Source organism: Pelmatolapia mariae, linkage group LG6 (genome assembly GCF_036321145.2).
Source record: "Pelmatolapia mariae isolate MD_Pm_ZW linkage group LG6, Pm_UMD_F_2, whole genome shotgun sequence".
Classification (NCBI taxonomy): domain Eukaryota; kingdom Metazoa; phylum Chordata; class Actinopteri; order Cichliformes; family Cichlidae; genus Pelmatolapia; species Pelmatolapia mariae.
The window spans coordinates 2418891-2437818 of NC_086232.1; the positions used below are offsets into that span (position 1 = coordinate 2418891).

At 37.2% G+C, this 18928-nt stretch overlaps 1 protein-coding gene across 1 annotated transcript; it reads right to left on the bottom strand.

Annotated features, from left to right (window-relative positions):
• Positions 1-7654: 7654 nt before the first annotated feature.
• On the bottom strand, positions 7655-12298 carry LOC134628807 (uncharacterized). The gene is made up of 8 exons (XM_063475569.1): positions 12241-12298; positions 10363-10509; positions 9949-10115; positions 9569-9705; positions 9354-9447; positions 8406-8568; positions 8180-8247; positions 7655-7981 (listed from the first exon to the last, which is right to left on the bottom strand). Exons 1-8 carry the CDS (start codon positions 12296-12298, stop codon positions 7655-7657), a joined length of 1161 nt encoding a protein of 386 aa, XP_063331639.1.
• Between the last annotated feature and the right edge of the window lie 6630 nt (positions 12299-18928).

Here is an 18928-nt window from a genome sequence, read left to right on the forward strand (position 1 = left end):
TGATTTAAATATGAATGGAAGACTAGTCTCTGTGCTATGATTTAAATATGAATGGAAGACTAGCCTCTGTGCTATGTTTTAAATATGAATGGAAGACTAGTCTCTGTGCTATGATTTAAATATGAATGGAAGACTAGCCTCTGTGCTATGAATTAAATATGAATGGAAGACTAGCCTCTGTGCTATGATTTAAATGTTAATGGAAGACTAGTCTCTGTGCTATGTTTTAAATATGAATGGAAGACTAGCCTCTGTGCTATGATTTAAATGTTAATGGAAGACTAGTCTCTGTGCTATGTTTTAAATATGAATGGAAGACTAGCCTCTGTGCTATGAATTAAATATGAATGGAAGACTAGCCTCTGTGCTATGATTTAAATGTTAATGGAAGACTAGTCTCTGTGCTATGTTTTAAATATGAATGGAAGACTAGCCTCTGTGCTATGATTTAAATGTTAATGGAAGACTAGTCTATGTGCTATGTTTTAAATATGAATGGAAGACTAGTCACTGTGCTATGATTTAAATATGAATGGAAGACTAGCCTCTGTGCTATGATTTAAATATGAATGGAAGACTAGCCTCTGTGCTATGATTTAAATATGAATGGAAGACTAGCCTCTGTGCTATGATTTAAATATGAATGGAAGACTAGCCTCTGTGCTATGTTTTAAATATGAATGGAAGACTAGTCTCTGTGCTATGAATTAAATATGAATGGAAGACTAGCCTCTGTGCTATGATTTAAATGTTAATGGAAAACTAGCCTCTGTGCTATGATTTAAATATTAATGGAAAACTATCCTCTGTGCTATGATTTAAATATTAATGGAAGACTAGCCTCTGTGCTATGATTTAAATGTTAATGGAAAACTAGCCTCTGTGCTATGATTTAAATATTAATGGAAAACTATCCTCTGTGCTATGATTTAAATATTAATGGAAAACTAGCCTCTGTGCTATGATTTAAATGTTAATGGAAAACTAGCCTCTGTGCTATGATTTAAATATTAATGGAAAACTATCCTCTGTGCTATGATTTAAATATTAATGGAAGACTAGCCTCTGTGCTATGATTTAAATGTTAATGGAAAACTAGCCTCTGTGCTATGATTTAAATATTAATGGAAAACTAGCCTCTGTGCTATGATTTAAATGTTAATGGAAAACTAGCCTCTGTGCTATGATTTAAATATTAATGGAAAACTAGCCTCTGTGCTATGATTTAAATATTAATGGAAAACTAGCCTCTGTGCTATGATTTAAATGTTAATGGAAGACTAGTCTATGTGCTATGTTTTAAATATGAATGGAAGACTTGTCTATGTGCTATGTTTTAAATATGAATGGAAGACTTGTCGATGTGCTATGTTTTAAATATGAATGGAAGACTTGTCTATGTTCTATGTTTTAAATATTAATGGAAGACTAGCCTCTGTGCTATGATTTAAATGTTAATGGAAAACTAGCCTCTGTGCTATGATTTAAATATTAATGGAAAACTATCCTCTGTGCTATGATTTAAATATTAATGGAAAACTAGCCTCTGTGCTATGATTTAAATGTTAATGGAAAACTAGCCTCTGTGCTATGATTTAAATATTAATGGAAAACTATCCTCTGTGCTATGATTTAAATATTAATGGAAGACTAGCCTCTGTGCTATGATTTAAATGTTAATGGAAAACTAGCCTCTGTGCTATGATTTAAATATTAATGGAAAACTAGCCTCTGTGCTATGATTTAAATGTTAATGGAAAACTAGCCTCTGTGCTATGATTTAAATATTAATGGAAAACTAGCCTCTGTGCTATGATTTAAATATTAATGGAAAACTAGCCTCTGTGCTATGATTTAAATGTTAATGGAAGACTAGTCTATGTGCTATGTTTTAAATATGAATGGAAGACTTGTCTATGTGCTATGTTTTAAATATGAATGGAAGACTTGTCGATGTGCTATGTTTTAAATATGAATGGAAGACTTGTCTATGTTCTATGTTTTAAATATTAATGAAAGACTAGCCTCTGTGCTATGTTTTAAATATGAATAGAAGACTAGCCTCTGTGCTATGTTTTAAATATGAATAGAAGACTAGTCTCTGTGCTATGTTTTAAATATGAATGGAAGACTAGTCTCTGTGCTATGATTTAAATATGAATGGAAAACTAGTCTCTGTGCTATGTTTTAAATATGAATGGAAGACTTGTCTATGTGCTATGTTTTAAATATGAATGGAAGACTAGTCTCTGTGCTATGATTTAAATATGAATGGAAGACTTGTCTATGTGCTATGATTTAAATATGAATGGAAGACTAGTCTCTGTGCTATGATTTAAATATGAATGGAAGACTAGTCTATGTGCTATGTTTTAAATATGAATGGAAGACTAGTCTCTGTGCTATGATTTAAATATTAATGGAAGACTAGTCTCTGTGCTATGATTTAAATATGAATGGAAGACTTGTCTATGTGCTATGATTTAAATATGAATGGAAGACTAGTCTCTGTGCTATGATTTAAATATGAATGGAAGACTAGTCTATGTGCTATGTTTTAAATATGAATGGAAGACTAGTCTCTGTGCTATGATTTAAATATTAATGGAAGACTAGTCTCTGTGCTATGATTTAAATATTAATGGAAGACTAGCCTCTGTGCTATGATTTAAATATTAATGGAAGACTAGTCTCTGTGCTATGATTTAAATATTAATGGAAGACTAGTCTCTGTGCTATGATTTAAATATGAATGGAAGACTAGTCTCTGTGCTATGATTTAAATATGAATGGAAGACTTGTCTATGTGCTATGATTTAAATATGAATGGAAGACTTGTCTATGTGCTATGATTTAAATATGAATGGAAGACTAGTCTCTGTGCTATGATTTAAATATGAATGGAAGACTAGTCTATGTGCTATGTTTTAAATATGAATGGAAGACTAGTCTCTGTGCTATGATTTAAATATTAATGGAAGACTAGTCTCTGTGCTATGATTTAAATATTAATGGAAGACTAGCCTCTGTGCTATGATTTAAATATTAATGGAAGACTAGCCTCTGTGCTATGATTTAAATATGAATGGAAGACTAGCCTCTGTGCTATGATTTAAATATGAATGGAAGACTTGTCTATGTGCTATGATTTAAATATGAATGGAAGACTTGTCTATGTGCTATGATTTAAATATGAATGGAAGACTAGTCTCTGTGCTATGATTTAAATATGAATGGAAGACTAGTCTATGTGCTATGTTTTAAATATGAATGGAAGACTAGTCTCTGTGCTATGATTTAAATATTAATGGAAGACTAGTCTCTGTGCTATGATTTAAATATTAATGGAAGACTAGCCTCTGTGCTATGATTTAAATATTAATGGAAGACTAGCCTCTGTGCTATGATTTAAATATGAATGGAAGACTAGCCTCTGTGCTATGATTTAAATATTAATGGAAGACTAGTCTCTGTGCTATGATTTAAATATTAATGGAAGACTAGCCTCTGTGCTATGATTTAAATATGAATGGAAGACTAGCCTCTGTGCTATGATTTAAATATGAATGGAAGACTAGTCTCTGTGCTATGATTTAAATATTAATGGAAGACTAGTCTCTGTGCTATGATTTAAATATTAATGGAAGACTAGCCTCTGTGCTATGATTTAAATATTAATGGAAGACTAGCCTCTGTGCTATGATTTAAATATGAATGGAAGACTAGTCTCTGTGCTATAATTTAAATATGAATGGAAGACTAGTCTCTGTGCTATAATTTAAATATGAATGGAAGACTAGCCTCTGTGCTATGATTTAAATATGAATGGAAGACTAGTCTCTGTGCTATAATTTAAATATGAATGGAAGACTAGTCTCTGTGCTATAATTTAAATATGAATGGAAGACTAGCCTCTGTGCTATGATTTAAATATGAATGGAAGACTAGCCTCTGTGCTATGATTTAAATATGAATGGAAGACTAGTCTCTGTGCTATAATTTAAATATGAATGGAAGACTAGCCTCTGTGCTATGATTTAAATATGAATGGAAGACTAGTCTCTGTGCTATGATTTAAATATTAATGGAAGACTAGTCTCTGTGCTATGATTTAAATATTAATGGAAGACTAGCCTCTGTGCTATGATTTAAATATTAATGGAAGACTAGCCTCTGTGCTATGATTTAAATATGAATGGAAGACTAGTCTCTGTGCTATAATTTAAATATTAATGGAAGACTAGCCTCTGTGCTATGATTTAAATATGAATGGAAGACTAGTCTCTGTGCTATAATTTAAATATGAATGGAAGACTAGTCTCTGTGCTATAATTTAAATATTAATGGAAGACTAGCCTCTGTGCTATGTTTTAAATATGATTGGAAGACTAGTCTCTGTGCTATGATTTAAATATTAATGGAAGACTAGTCTCTGTGCTATGATTTAACATATGAATGGAAGACTAGTCTCTGTGCTATGATTTAACATATGAATGGAAGACTAGTCTCTGTGCTATGATTTAAATATGAATGGAAGACTAGCCTCTGTGCTCTGTTTTAAAATATTAATGGAAGACTACACAGCAAAATCTCCAGTGTTAATTCAACTCCTATAGTGTTAAAGTTAACACTTTTCCAGTGTTTATATAATTCTCACTGGTTTAGAGTTAAAGTAACACTTTGCAAAGTGTTATTATTTTAACTCCATTGTAGTGTTAAAAATATAACACCCATAGTGTTAAAATTTCACTCTGTATGGTGTGAAGTGTCTTCACTCAGAGTGTAACTACCTAACATTTATAGTGTTGTTTTAGGACACTGATAAGTGTTCACTTTTACACTGGCTTGGGTTAACTCTTTTCACTGAGGGTGTTACTACACAACAACTATGGTGTTATTTATGACACTTTTAAGTGTTTATTTTCACACTGGATTGTGTTGACTGTTTTCACTTAGAGTGTTATTCTGTAACTTTTACAGTGTTATTTTGGCACTTTAAAGTGACATATATGAGCTTTTAAATACTAGGCTGTATTAATTGTCTGAATACAAAAATGCATTAAAGTGCAATTACTGTATGACTACTGTGTTACATTCAGTGAAAATCCTTGTTAAGTCCCTTTACAGGATAAAAGGAGAAAACATAAAATTGGTCACATAAGCATTTTAATAAATATTAAATTCCAAGCACCATACAGCATACGTTCACAACAAAAATAATGGCACAATGTACAGACCATCATCATCACCATAAGCACTTTGCAAATCAAAGGGCTTGTATATTTCAATACAGTCTGCTTTAACAACATCTTTTTCATCCGTTTCAAACACTTTATAAGCATGGCAATGTTCACTGAAATTTTCAACCACAAGCTTCTGAACTATGAAGTAGGTGTGACTATTGACCAAAACTATTGTTTTTATTCTGCAAAACACCGGCATCTCATGTTCAGAACCACAACAAATGACCAATCCTGTTCTGTACTCAGTCCCATTAATGTTAACCCAATTAGCAGAGAAAGCCTCTTCTGCAACAGCAGGCAAGCCTAGGGAGATCATTTCACTATTTTCCTCACTATCAACATCAAATGATTTCAAGGGCCCATACTCAACATGGCTTAAAGGACATGTCTCCCACTTGTATGCTATGGATGTTTGATGTTTTTTGGCAAGTGACACTGTGATGTTCTTAAAGTTCTTAAGGGTGTCTTTGAACACCCTATGTTTAGCCTCACCTCTCATGCTCCATACATGCAATAATGGCCCAATTTTTCTGATGCAAGTTGGGTAGTGCAACATAAATTGGTGTTTGGGAATCATGTTCCTACCTGGATACAACAATTTGAACAAGTCATGATGTTCCATTGTTAAATGTTTTAGAAGCACAGTCATGCCATGTGTAACAGATGGAGAGAATATGATGTTAATTATTTGCAACAATAGCAATAGCATAGTCCAGTTCTGATTTCCTTCTGGCACAATATCACCAAAAATTAAAGGAATGTTTCTTATCAGACAAAGAGTCTGAATGGAGTTAAGACCTATACTATTACCACTACTGTCTAAGTTCACCCTTGTTGGACGATTTTTGCTCTCCAAGTAGCCATAGTCAAAAGCATAGATCCGTGACAAAAGAGCAGGTTTCGGCAGAAAATTGTCTGACAGATATTCCAACAGTAACTTTATCTCATATTGTGCTACCCCTTCGAGAATATCATGCATAATGTCCAAGGAAAAGTTCTGGCAAACATGAAAGAATTGAAGAGTGTTCAGTGTAGAATTCTTTCTTAAGCCAAACACATGTAGCTTTTGAGGATCAGATTGCAACTCACTGCAGTGCATTTCAAAAAGTTCTTTCCCTCGTAAGATGATCTTTGGATCATCCTCAGTATACACACTCTGTGCATCCTGTTTTGCAATTAAACACAAACGACAAAAGTAACGTCCACTGAAAGACTCAACAAAACCCAAAATTGAGTGCATCCCCAAGTTGTCCCCAGTTATCTGACATATAGTGCCATGGACCTTTTCAGATGAGAAGGGTAAATCAATGCCATGGCTCTCCAAAAACTTTATGTCATCAATCAGAGGCTGTAAAATAGGATCAAAGCCGTATTTTTTCACATCTTCTGCATGAAACAATGCAACCAAATGAATGTTCATCAATGCAGAATTTAACTTTGGAGGCAGATTTCTGAGGACAAAATAGATTGCACCAACTTTGTGAACACCACGTTTGGAACCAAGTGGATTAGCAGTCTCAAAGTCATCATAATAAAGCTGAATTTGCAAAGAAGTCTGTGGTTTTGAAAACAATGGATGAGACTTATAGTAACTCCCATCACAAAAGTCTTCATATCTGTCTTCTTTTGATACACATAGTTTAGCAAGCAGCTCGCAAATATAAGAATTGCGACATATAAATTTGATTGTTTCCAAAATTGGAATGTACACAAAAGTGTCTTTTACTGGTACCTGGTCATAAGTGCCTGATTTTTTATTTAACCTTGTATCATAGCGTATTCCTAAAGTCTTTTCCACTGGATCCACAATTCCCCATTTTTCACGGAAATATGACTTTCTTTTAGCTTCAGTGTCGAACTTCTCAACTGGATTGTCAAAAGTCTCAAGACATTTTTCCACTGGAGATCTAACAGGATTTTCTGTTGGCACAACGTTCAGTACTTTATGTTTAAACTCACAGTGCAGTCCATCAGCAAAATCTTCCAAATCACAAACAAGTGATGACACAAAACTATTTGCCAAACCACTACCATTGAGTTTACCAATAATTTTAGTGCAAATTGCTTCAGAATTTTTTTTAATTCTTTGACCTGACCCATTGTTTTCAGAACACCCAACCTCTAGGCTCTGAGTAACACTTGTTCCTGCAACTGCTATGTCTGTATCTTGTAATCTGTCAAAATCAGCTTGAAATGACTCTGAGGGTTCTGCATCACCACTTTGACAACAATCTTCATCATGAACACTATTTAAATGTTTTTTTAAACCAGAATATGTAGTGAACTGACGGCTGCAACCATCTTGTGAACAAGCCAACTTAAATTTGGTGCTTGGATAAAAACTGTGACCTAGTCGCAAATGACTTATCAAAGCCTGACTGGTGCTATGCAGAGTTTGACAGATAAAACATTTAAACATGGTTCTCATTCAACATTTTGGCACGCAACTCACGAACACGTGGTGACTCATCTGTTGAGGTGGCATCAATGTTGAATATGGTGGTCTGCACAAAACTGTAGAGATGAACCAGTGACTCGTCGTAAGATAAGTTGAACACGTAGTGGGATTTGAAAAGTTCATCAAAAGCACTGAGTGAGCTGGTGGCTTGGCAGGGGATGAGCTGTTTGTCCACTGCGATGTAGAAGGTGTCAATGCTGTTCTGGGTTCGACCAACAGCGAGGATGTATGGTTGTTTACCATCTCTTGCTTGCAAGTGTTCATCAATGCTGCAGCATGACTAAAAACAAATGAGATATTGACATATAGGCCTAGCTTATACTTGCTGAGTATGAACCATTCATTCAGTTTGACATTATGTGCCTTGCTAACTTATTACAAAATACTAAGACACATACTTCATGGAGAGGAAAACTAAAAAGTGCAAAAACTGAAAAAGTGTTTTGTAGGATTTTAAAAAGTGAGACAACATATTTACCTTGTGAAAGTGCACCATTTTGTGTGCTGCATCAGTTGGACTTATTTTGGTTCTCCTCTTTCGTCCAGCTGTGGGTGGCAAAAGTTGAAGGAGTAGCAGCAGAGAGGCCATGTCACTGTCCCAGTCTGTGTATGGTTGAATTTATAAAACAATTTCAAAATGACAGGTAAAAATAAATATTATTAAAATCAAACAAGCATGGTGCGACGCCTACCATTTGCATCACTCTCTGTTGGTTTCTCAGCAGCTTTTATCAAACGACACAGGTCAGTTGACTGAGTCAGCTGTTTGGCTTCTTTAATAACCTTTGGCTTGAATGACATGTCCCACTTCTCAAGCAACTTGGTGGCTGTTTCAGCACCAAACAGCAGCAGGAAGTCTTGATTGACCTGTTCATCATACACACAGGACATAAAGACAGTGCTCAACATTGTTTACATTGCAATGTGATTTTGACCAATATGGGATATAGCCTGACTGGGATGACCAATGATCACATCTTTTACTGTTGCCATCCACATCAGCAAAACAAAAAAAAAAGGATTAACAGTTGAAAATATCAAGTGATTTGACTTACTAGTCCTTTGACATCCAAAAAGCGTGGAAATGTTTTGAAGACATCTGCAGTTCTTTGTGGATCATGCACCAGATCCTGGCGATGTTGGAACGTCATTTTCATCTTCTGAAATACACTTGCTTCATCAGGAGAGTGAACAAGAAATGAGATGGCCTCCTTGCAGGCATCTCCATCAAGTTGCTGAGGCAATGTGGTTGCTAATCTTCTGCGCTTAGGCCCTTGTTCTTGATGCACTGGGACTTCCTTCACTGGCCGTTTGGTTGTAGACCTGGACATGGTTTTGAGGCGCCACGCTACATATCCAGTGCCTTTCACTCCGTCGTAGAAATGCTCCTGTCACATTTAAACATAGATGAAAAATAAACATCAAATGCGATCTTACAGACTTTGCAGATTCAGCAAAAAGAAACCCAAGGACTATTATCATGTAACAGGTGCAATACATGTTAAACAACATCCACAATTTCAATACAGTTTTATGACAATAGTTATTACGAAAGAGGAATTAAGATTTTTCTTTTAAATCATTTAGCTGATGTAATTATTCCATGATGAAAACTAAATAATGTGCTGTTTTACAATCACTGCATGACTTACATAGCCGTTTGGAGAAAATGGATCCTTCAATGAGGGAAAGAGTGTAATTATTCCAAGGGCATATTTCTCCTTTTGCTTACGGGAGGGAATTCTGCTATAGAGGAAATACAATTGACAATGTTAAATCAGAAGTATGTGTCTTTACTGCAGTATACATTACAAGAATATTCCATATGGCCCATCTTTACTTTTTTATTAGGTACTATTACTCTTACCCATGTCTCTCAGTCATATCACTTGCCAATATGTTAACAAGCTGCCGCCGGGTGCGGTGGCTCAGTGAATTTTCGGCATTGTATTCTTCAAGAATTTCCTCTCCACCAGGTTTCCTAGTCAAGGCATTTTTAACCATCTGCTCATATAAAAGGGAAAATAATAACAATAAAAACTTGTTTGTCAGTAAAGGTGAAAGTTTAGAGGAATGTCAACAAACCTGTGAAAGACATATCTAGCAAGAAGCACTAACTTCTACTAACATTTTTTCATACAGGGCAAGTTGGGAACCACCATGTTTTGAATTTCAATTTGTATAACAATCTACAGTATAAATGGTGTCAACTCAAAAATACAAAAGACATTTTCTGTTCTCAATTACCTCTTTTGCAGCCTCTGACACAGAAACATTTGGTGCAGAACTGTCTTTGCTGGATCTACTGCGGCCTGCAGGAATGCCCTTTTCCCTGAGGTCACTGTCACTTGATGAAAGTGATATAGTGTCCGTGAGGGAAGATAATGTATCCGAGGAGGATGGTGTGGAATGAGCTAAAGGACAAAAATCTTTGGGAGAGATGATTTGGTTAACTTTCTTTAGGCTACTCCACAATGCCATTAATAACACAATTTCAATGTTCATGTTCAGACAACATTCTATACAAATATGACCCAGCCCTGTCCACTGTCATGTATATTGCATGAAGACAGGTCAATGTCATCTGCATCAAGAGCAAAAGAACTTGGCTCTACATTGAGTGGGCTATACTCTGAAAATTTAAGTTATGATAACATTTACCTTCATCTGAAATCTTTTCACGTATTGTCAGGCATAGGTCTGGTTGGGCCTCCAGTAACTCCAGAAAAATGTCTTCTTCGACAGCTGTGTCAGTTTCATCGAAAATATCAAGGTCAGCAGCATCCGGAAGTCCAAACTTGGTTTTGGCTTTACAAAAAGATAAGCATAATGTCACCTAAAACGCCTGAAAAACTTTTTTAAAAACTAATTTTGACTTTTTTATTTAGCTAATATTTATTAACAGCTGTTTTACCTGTCTTTAAAATGGTTAAATTAGACAAGTCTGCAGCAACAATATAGGCCTAGGCCTACTGCTCTGTACTGTTTTTAATGTCACACATTAAAATAAAATGTGTTAACATTTAATTCGTTTTTTAAATAGATGAGATGCAAACATGATGAACTGATACATGTGCAACAAATTTTGTTCTGCCAGGTTATCTTACCTTCACTGATGAATTCTAGATAAGTGAATCCTGCGTGCAATTTAATGTACTTCTTTACATTGAGGTATTTCACTTTCAGCAACATGTCTTACAACAGCACCTGGTGGAGAGAAGGGGGCACAGAATATTTTTTACCATATATTTAAACCATAGCTTAAGTGGCAACAAATCCGGACAACTTTAAGAAAATATTAGGCTATACATTGTGTGATGATCTGTGAAGGGGTGACAGACCACTTCAACCTCAGGAACATAATTTGGCTTCCCCCTGCGCACTAAAATAGCTGAACTTGGGTACACAGAAATAGCATCCAATGAATTATCCACCCATCCACATGTTTATAAGACGACAACGGCGATCTTCTCGTCTGCACGCAGGCTAGATACTTAGTTCTGCTATGTTGCGAGTAAATCGCTGTAGCCTACTTGGGGAAAAGCATCTCTGTTTAAACCATGTCAGGATGATAATCCACATAAAATTTCCTGTTGAACGCACACCTGCCTTCATCACGCTTTCACTTATGACAACAAATATCCCTTATACTGTAAATTAATGAGTGCAAGTCTTACATTTATATCGGGAGTTTCTGACACATGCACAGCCGTCTGGCTAGTTGCTACTTTGTGGTGGTTGTTTTGTGACACGACATGCTAGGATTATCAGTGGAGGCGACGTCAACGACCCTGTCGTTATACCGCTTTGTCTTAAACACTGGATGGTAGCCTATTTCACTAAAACTGTAGAAAAGGGGAAAATGTTCCCTTAGATTAGGCCTACTACAACATGTATGATATATCCTAACCGTTAGCAAGCAATCCATGCACAAACGCAGCGCGCCTTGCTTGGTCACTAACATCTAACAGAATTCCATAACCCCCTGCCACTTCAAAGATTTGTAGGCTAGGCTACTGCTAAACTCGCTGGTAGCACGTGTAATTAGCCTATCTTGACGCTTTCCAAAACTTGACTTGAACGTCTCCATGTGATTGTTTAGTTCACTTTTAAATAGGATATTTCTGAGGCGAATGTTCGCTTCCCTTAAAAGCAGTGGGCTAAACGCATTTGTCTTAGCTGCCAGCTAGGCTACCACAAATTCAAATTTTAACATTACATTTAACATATCCAGAGGATAGCTAACTCCTCCCTCGTTTCATTTAATAAGCATTGAACACTGGAAAGCATTTCTCTTATGACATTAGAACTAACTAGAATTGAGAATTATATTAAGCACGCATTTATTTTCGCTGCAATATTAACTTGTTATAGAGGATAGTTTAGCTACCTAAGCTAACGAATCCCATCTCTTACCGCAGATGAATACACTCCACATTAGGAAAATATTGCATGCTTCTGATAAATAATGTTATAGGCTAGTTAGTTACAATATTTAATAATGATAAAATAACATAGGTCTTGTTGTATAGTTCTTACCTGAACAACCTCCTCGATCTTGACAGCAAACTTCTGGCGGACTCCTCATACTCCCCATGAGCGCGAAAAACCCGGATGTGGAAATCAACTCCAAATGAGTGTTATAGTATTGACTCTTTGAAATAACTCCGGCTACAGAGCTTTTTCAGCACCGTTAGTGTTACTGTAACTCTCAAACCAACACTTTTCAACTCGAAATTTTTAACACCAGTAATTTTAACTCACATCAACACTTCGGATTTTGCTGTGTAGTCTCTGTGCTATGATTTAAATATGAATGGAAGACTAGCCTCTGTGCTATGATTTAAAATATTAATGGAAGACTAGTCTCTGTGCTATGATTTAAATATGAATGGAAGACTAGTCTCTGTGCTATAATTTAAATATGAATGGAAGACTAGTCTCTGTGCTATAATTTAAATATGAATGGAAGACTAGTCTCTGTGCTATAATTTAAATATGAATGGAAGACTAGTCTCTGTGCTATAATTTAAATATTAATGGAAGACTAGTCTCTGTGCTATAATTTAAATATGAATGGAAGACTAGTCTCTGTGCTATAATTTAAATATTAATGGAAGACTAGCCTCTGTGCTATAATTTAAATATGAATGGAAGACTAGTCTCTGTGCTATAATTTAAATATGAATGGAAGACTAGCCTCTGTGCTATGTTTTAAATATGATTGGAAGACTAGTCTCTGTGCTATGATTTAAATATTAATGGAAGACTAGCCTCTGTGCTATAATTTAAATATGAATGGAAGACTAGTCTCTGTGCTATAATTTAAATATTAATGGAAGACTAGTCTCTGTGCTATAATTTAAATATGAATGGAAGACTAGTCTCTGTGCTATAATTTAAATATTAATGGAAGACTAGCCTCTGTGCTATAATTTAAATATGAATGGAAGACTAGTCTCTGTGCTATAATTTAAATATTAATGGAAGACTAGCCTCTGTGCTATGTTTTAAATATGATTGGAAGACTAGTCTCTGTGCTATGATTTAAATATTAATGGAAGACTAGCCTCTGTGCTATAATTTAAATATGAATGGAAGACTAGTCTCTGTGCTATAATTTAAATATTAATGGAAGACTAGCCTCTGTGCTATAATTTAAATATGAATGGAAGACTAGTCTCTGTGCTATAATTTAAATATTAATGGAAGACTAGCCTCTGTGCTATGTTTTAAATATGATTGGAAGACTAGTCTCTGTGCTATGATTTAAATATTAATGGAAGACTAGTCTCTGTGCTATGATTTAACATATGAATGGAAGACTAGTCTCTGTGCTATGATTTAACATATGAATGGAAGACTAGTCTCTGTGCTATTGTAACCCTGGTTAACATAGTTGTCAATAAACAAAAGCCTGTTAGTAAAAACAGTCTTAAGAAATATATTACAGGTGATAAATATTCAATAAATAGAACATAATGGTTAGAAAATTCATTAAAAACATCAGCAATGATATAATTCATGGTATAGGATTTCATTTGTGTTTAAACATATGTTAAAAGGTTAAAAAACTTGCTAATTTATGGTGTTTTTATGTTAATTCAGGTAAAATGGCTAAAATATGTGTTCAGACTCTTATTGTGAAAGGGTACGCTGTAGCGTGACTCCTGTGATAGCCACACCCAATCGGGTTGTTCCTTGTTTTTGAAGCTGGAGAGGGAGAAATGCAGACAGTCCTTGTGGAGCTGCTGCCTAAACGAGTGAAAAAATATAAAAAAAAAACAAGCCAGAAGTCTACATAAATCCATTTTTGTACTCTGGAGAATATATTTTTGTTTTTCCGACCTGTCTTTGCCTTGGTGACGTTGTGAACGTAACCGAACGGGACTTGGTGAGTTCAGAAATTGTATTTTATTTCATGCAAGAAATGTTTTGTTGTATTATATTGCTCATTTCATGCAAATGGAAAGTCAAGGTAGCAGATTTATGTTGTTTTATGTTAAAAAAACGGTGGATTGGTGCTTAACTGACACACAGGCTGCAGTTCAAAGGCCTTTGACGGTGTTTCAGCGCGCCATATTGGCGTCACCTCATTTAAGACTGAATAAGCTGGAAAAAACGGACTTTTACTATTATTTAAGGGCTACCCGTGTGTTATTTTCAAATGTTTATGCATATTGCTTTGTTGTTATGGTAGGCCATTAAGGTTTGGATCGGGAAATGCTGAGCTAGAATCGGAGTTTGATCCGCTGAGCGAGAAACAAGATGGCGAGCCACCCAGAGACCCATTGAACTGTACCGAGCAGGAAAAAGGAAAACCGCCCCCTGCTGGACGTTGAACTCTTTCACTAAAAAACTGGTAGGATTAATCCATACACCTCTGCAAAAGAACAGTGGACTTTCAAAGCACTGGATAATCATTCAGAGCAATTCCAGGATTTATAGTTAAAGGACACAGAGACAATTTTCTTTTGTTTATTTGTTCGTTTAAGGGATTTGTTCAGCCTTTTGCTGAATTGTTTTCAGTTTTTACATGTTTTTGTAATTTATTTTGGACAACCAATTTTAATGCTGTAATGGTGTTATTGGAGATGTAAATAATTTTGTTGGGTTAAAACAAAATAAGGAATGGTTGAAATTTAAAGGTTGAACTTAGACCAAGATTAAATTAAATCTTGGGCTAAAAGAACTAAACTTGATTTAAAATAACACAGTGTTAATGACAATAGATCAAAAGATAAACTTGAACTTAGAACTTGGAATGAATAAAACAATAGCCTAGGTTGAAATTAACATCCCTTTAAAGCCAAATAAAAGGTTTTGAAATAAATAGGATAAATTAACAGAAATTACTGAACTAAAAAGGGGAAAGAAAATATCTTGTCTTCCTTAAATGTGAATTTGAATGTTTTATGTAATGTGTCTATAACTGTCTTTTCTCTGTCTTTTTCAAAATAACAAGCCGGCAATTTAAACGTATTTTCTGGTCTGTGGTCTTTATCACACACTACACTCATTACTACTCTAGTAGTCGAACCTAACTGGTCCTAGCATACTGTAACGACTCCAGAAGTGTTACAGAAGTGGCGAGCCAGACAGGAGTAGTAATTGATTCCTCAAGGTTGTTTTCCTGACCCAGACCTCAAAAATAGGCCAAGTCCGGCAAAATGGAAATAGTTGACAGAGAGAATGTTAAAATCCCAAACTCAGTTATTGTTAGTGGGATTACAGGCACAGACGCTGATGAAGCTTTAAAAGACTTTTTAAACAGATATGGTCGAACAGCAAGAACCCTTAAGATAGATGATCCCAAGTCTTCTTACCACAAAAATGTTATTGTGGAGTATGAGAGTGGAGCTGCTCTGTCAACACTTGAACCCTTACTACCTTACACACTTGAATGTCCGAATGAAGTCACTTATCAGATACGAGCCCTGTCACCTGAGTACATCGCAGCTGTTACCAACGTCGCCACCAACAGTTTTTTCAATGAACTGCAAAGCATTGCTAAACTTAGTGGCAAATCTTTTGAAGCTGTTTTACATGAACACCTTTCCCAATGTGCTCAATCAGTCACACACAGCACAGAAGCTCCTACCCCAGACGCACAAAGTGAACCAACAACCCAGGTACGGGCAAGTGACCAACCAATCCAGAGTGAAACTCCAGAACCAATCAAAGCTAACGAACGCATCAGCGATTCTGAGTCAGTCAACCAGACACAACCAGATCTACAAACTACCATTCCACAGAGCTTTATGACACACCCTGAGGTGCAAAAGGTTGTAGTAGAGCACATTGTGCGAAGTGAAGCTCTTGTCTCACCAGTGAATGCCTCTTTCCGCCTCAGAAATTTTTCAGGTAAACTACCCTGTCCTAGTCATGAGGTGGACTTTGATACATGGCGCCACAGTGTAGAGCTCCTACTTCAAGATCCCAATCTGTCTGACTTGCAACGCTCGCGGAAAATCTTAGACAGTCTTGTACCGCCTGCTGCCAACGTGGTGAAACCTCTGGGCCCTGAAGCTTTGCCTTCAGCTTATCTTGAACTACTCCATTCAGCTTTTGGCACTGTGGAGGATGGCGATGAGCTTTTCGCCAAATTTCTCAACACATTGCAAGATGCAGGTGAAAAGCCTTCACACTACCTCCATCGCTTGCAAACAGCTCTCTCAGAAGCTCTGAAAAGAGGTGGTGTCTTAGCTGGTGAAGCAGACCGACACCTTCTGCGTCAATTCTGTCGGGGGTGTTGGGATAATGCCTTGTTAACAGATCTTCAGCTCGAAAGGAAAAAAGACAAACCCCCCTCATTCACCGAGCTGCTGCTACAGTTGAGAGTGGAAGAGGACAAGCATATTGCAAAAGAAAGCCGAATGAAAAAACATTTTGCTGCCACCAGACCAAAAGTAGCCTCTCACTCTATTGCTGCAAATGCTGACATTCCTGCGCTCAACATGCAAAATGATCTCACTGAAATGCGAACACAAATAACTGCGCTGCAGAGTGAACTGACAAGATTGAAACCCCAGAGAGTAGACCCACCAGTAGATGCTCAAAAAGATCTGGTCACAGAACTAAAGACACAAATCAGTCAGCTTCAAAGCCATCTTGCAACATTAACCCCGAACCCTCCTAGGAAAAAGTCCAACCCTTCAAAAGCTAATGCCAAGACCAACTCTAAAGTATCAGAACGAACCTCCTTGACATCCCAAGCTGCGAAGAGTAGGCCCAAGCCTGGATACTGCTTCCAGTGTGGCGAAGACGGCCATATTGCCTCTGTGTGCCCAAATGACCCAAACCCGTCTTTAGTCACTGACAAAAGGAAACAGTTGAAAGAAAAACAGTTACAGTGGGATAGACAAAACAAGCAAACACAGCCTTTAAACTAAAGGGAGCCCTCATTGCGGGACAAATGGGTGCTACGGATAAAACCAGTCCCACCGAACCTTCAGATAAGCCCAAAAACCGATTCTCAAACAGTAAATCAGCCACTGTGAAACTACCCAAAGGTCTAATTGGAGCTAAGTACACTGCTCAAGTAAAAATCAATGCTCAAGCTTGCAACTGCCTTCTTGATACCGGATCGCAAGTGACCACAGTGTCCCGGTCGTTCTATGAAAAGAATCTTGCAGACCTTGAAATCCATCCAATACAGGACCTGCTAGAAGTCAAAGCTGCAAATGGTCAGAATGTCCCATATTCAGGCTATATTTGTGTCGACATTACCTTTCCAAAGAGCTGTTTTGGTACTGAACTTACCGTGTCCTCTCTTGCATTAATTGTTCCAGACACACGCTCTAGTGTTCAGTCTTCTCTCTTAATTGGCACTAACACTCTTGACCTTGTCTTTGAAAGCCTCTCCCTGGCTGATACAAACCTCAGTATCCTGCCCTATGGTTATAGAGTAGTGCTGAGCGTGTTACAACAAAGACACAAGCAAAAAGAGGACGACAGCCTTGGTCTTGTCACTCTGTCAGGGAAAGAGCCTGAAGTCATTCCTGCAGGCCAAAGTCGAGTCTTAGAGGGTTTAGTCCACGCAAAAACTGAACACTCAGGCAGGTGGGTAGTGGTCGAGACCCCCTCTGCATCGTCCTTGCCAGGTGGTGTCTTGGTCACCAACTGTCTACTTACCCTTGCTGAGAAACCCTCACAAAAGCTTCCAGTGATCCTGCGAAATGAAAGTAAGCATGACATAGTTATCCCTGCGAAAAGTGTCATTGCTGAAATGCATGCTATTCAAGAGATCATACCAAACAGTCAGATCACAGAGCAGTCTAAACAGACTCCCAGCTCAAACCCTGCTGAGCTTAATCTTAACTTTGCTGATTCTCCAGTGGAAAGAACGAATCATACAAAAGTTAAGTGCTATGTCGGAGGTTTTCGCACTACACGATACAGACTTTGGTTGCACTAACAAAGTAAAGCACCAAATCAAACTGAGCGATGAAACCCCCTTTAAACACAGACCTCGCCCCGTACGACCACAAGATCTTGACGCTGTACGGAGGCATTTGCAGGAGCTAAGCGATGCAGGTGTCATTCGCGAATCCGAGTCGCCATTTTCCTCACCGATAGTGGTGGTAAGGAAGAAAAATGGAGACGTAAGACTTTGTGTAGATTACCGCAAGTTGAATCTGAACACCATCAAAGACGCCTACGCACTTCCTAATTTGGAAGAAGCGTTCTCCGCCTTGACAGGATCGAAGTGGTTCTCGGTCCTTGACCTCAAAAGCGGGTACTACCAGATCGAGGTCGATGAGACAGATAAGCACAAAACAGCCTTCGTATGTCCGATGGGGTTCTTTGAGTTCAACCGGATGCCCCAAGGCATAACAAACGCTCCCAGCACGTTTCAAAGGCTGATGGAGAAATGTATGGGCGACATCAACCTTAAGGAAGTCCTGGTCTACCTAGACGACCTTATAGTTTATTCCGAAACCCTCGAACAACATGAGACCCGCCTTCTCCACGTGCTTAATCGTCTCAAAGAATACGGTCTGAAGCTATCGCCTGAAAAATGTATGTTTTTTCAGACGTCAGTTCGGTACTTAGGGCACATTGTCTCCCAAAACGGTGTAGAAACAGACCCTGAAAAAGTAGCAGCATTAAAAACATGGCCAAGTCCCAAGAACTTGAAAGAACTCCGCTCCTTCTTAGGGTTTGCGGGGTATTACAGGCGGTTTATTAAGGACTTTTCTAAGATCGTAAAACCCCTTACCAACCT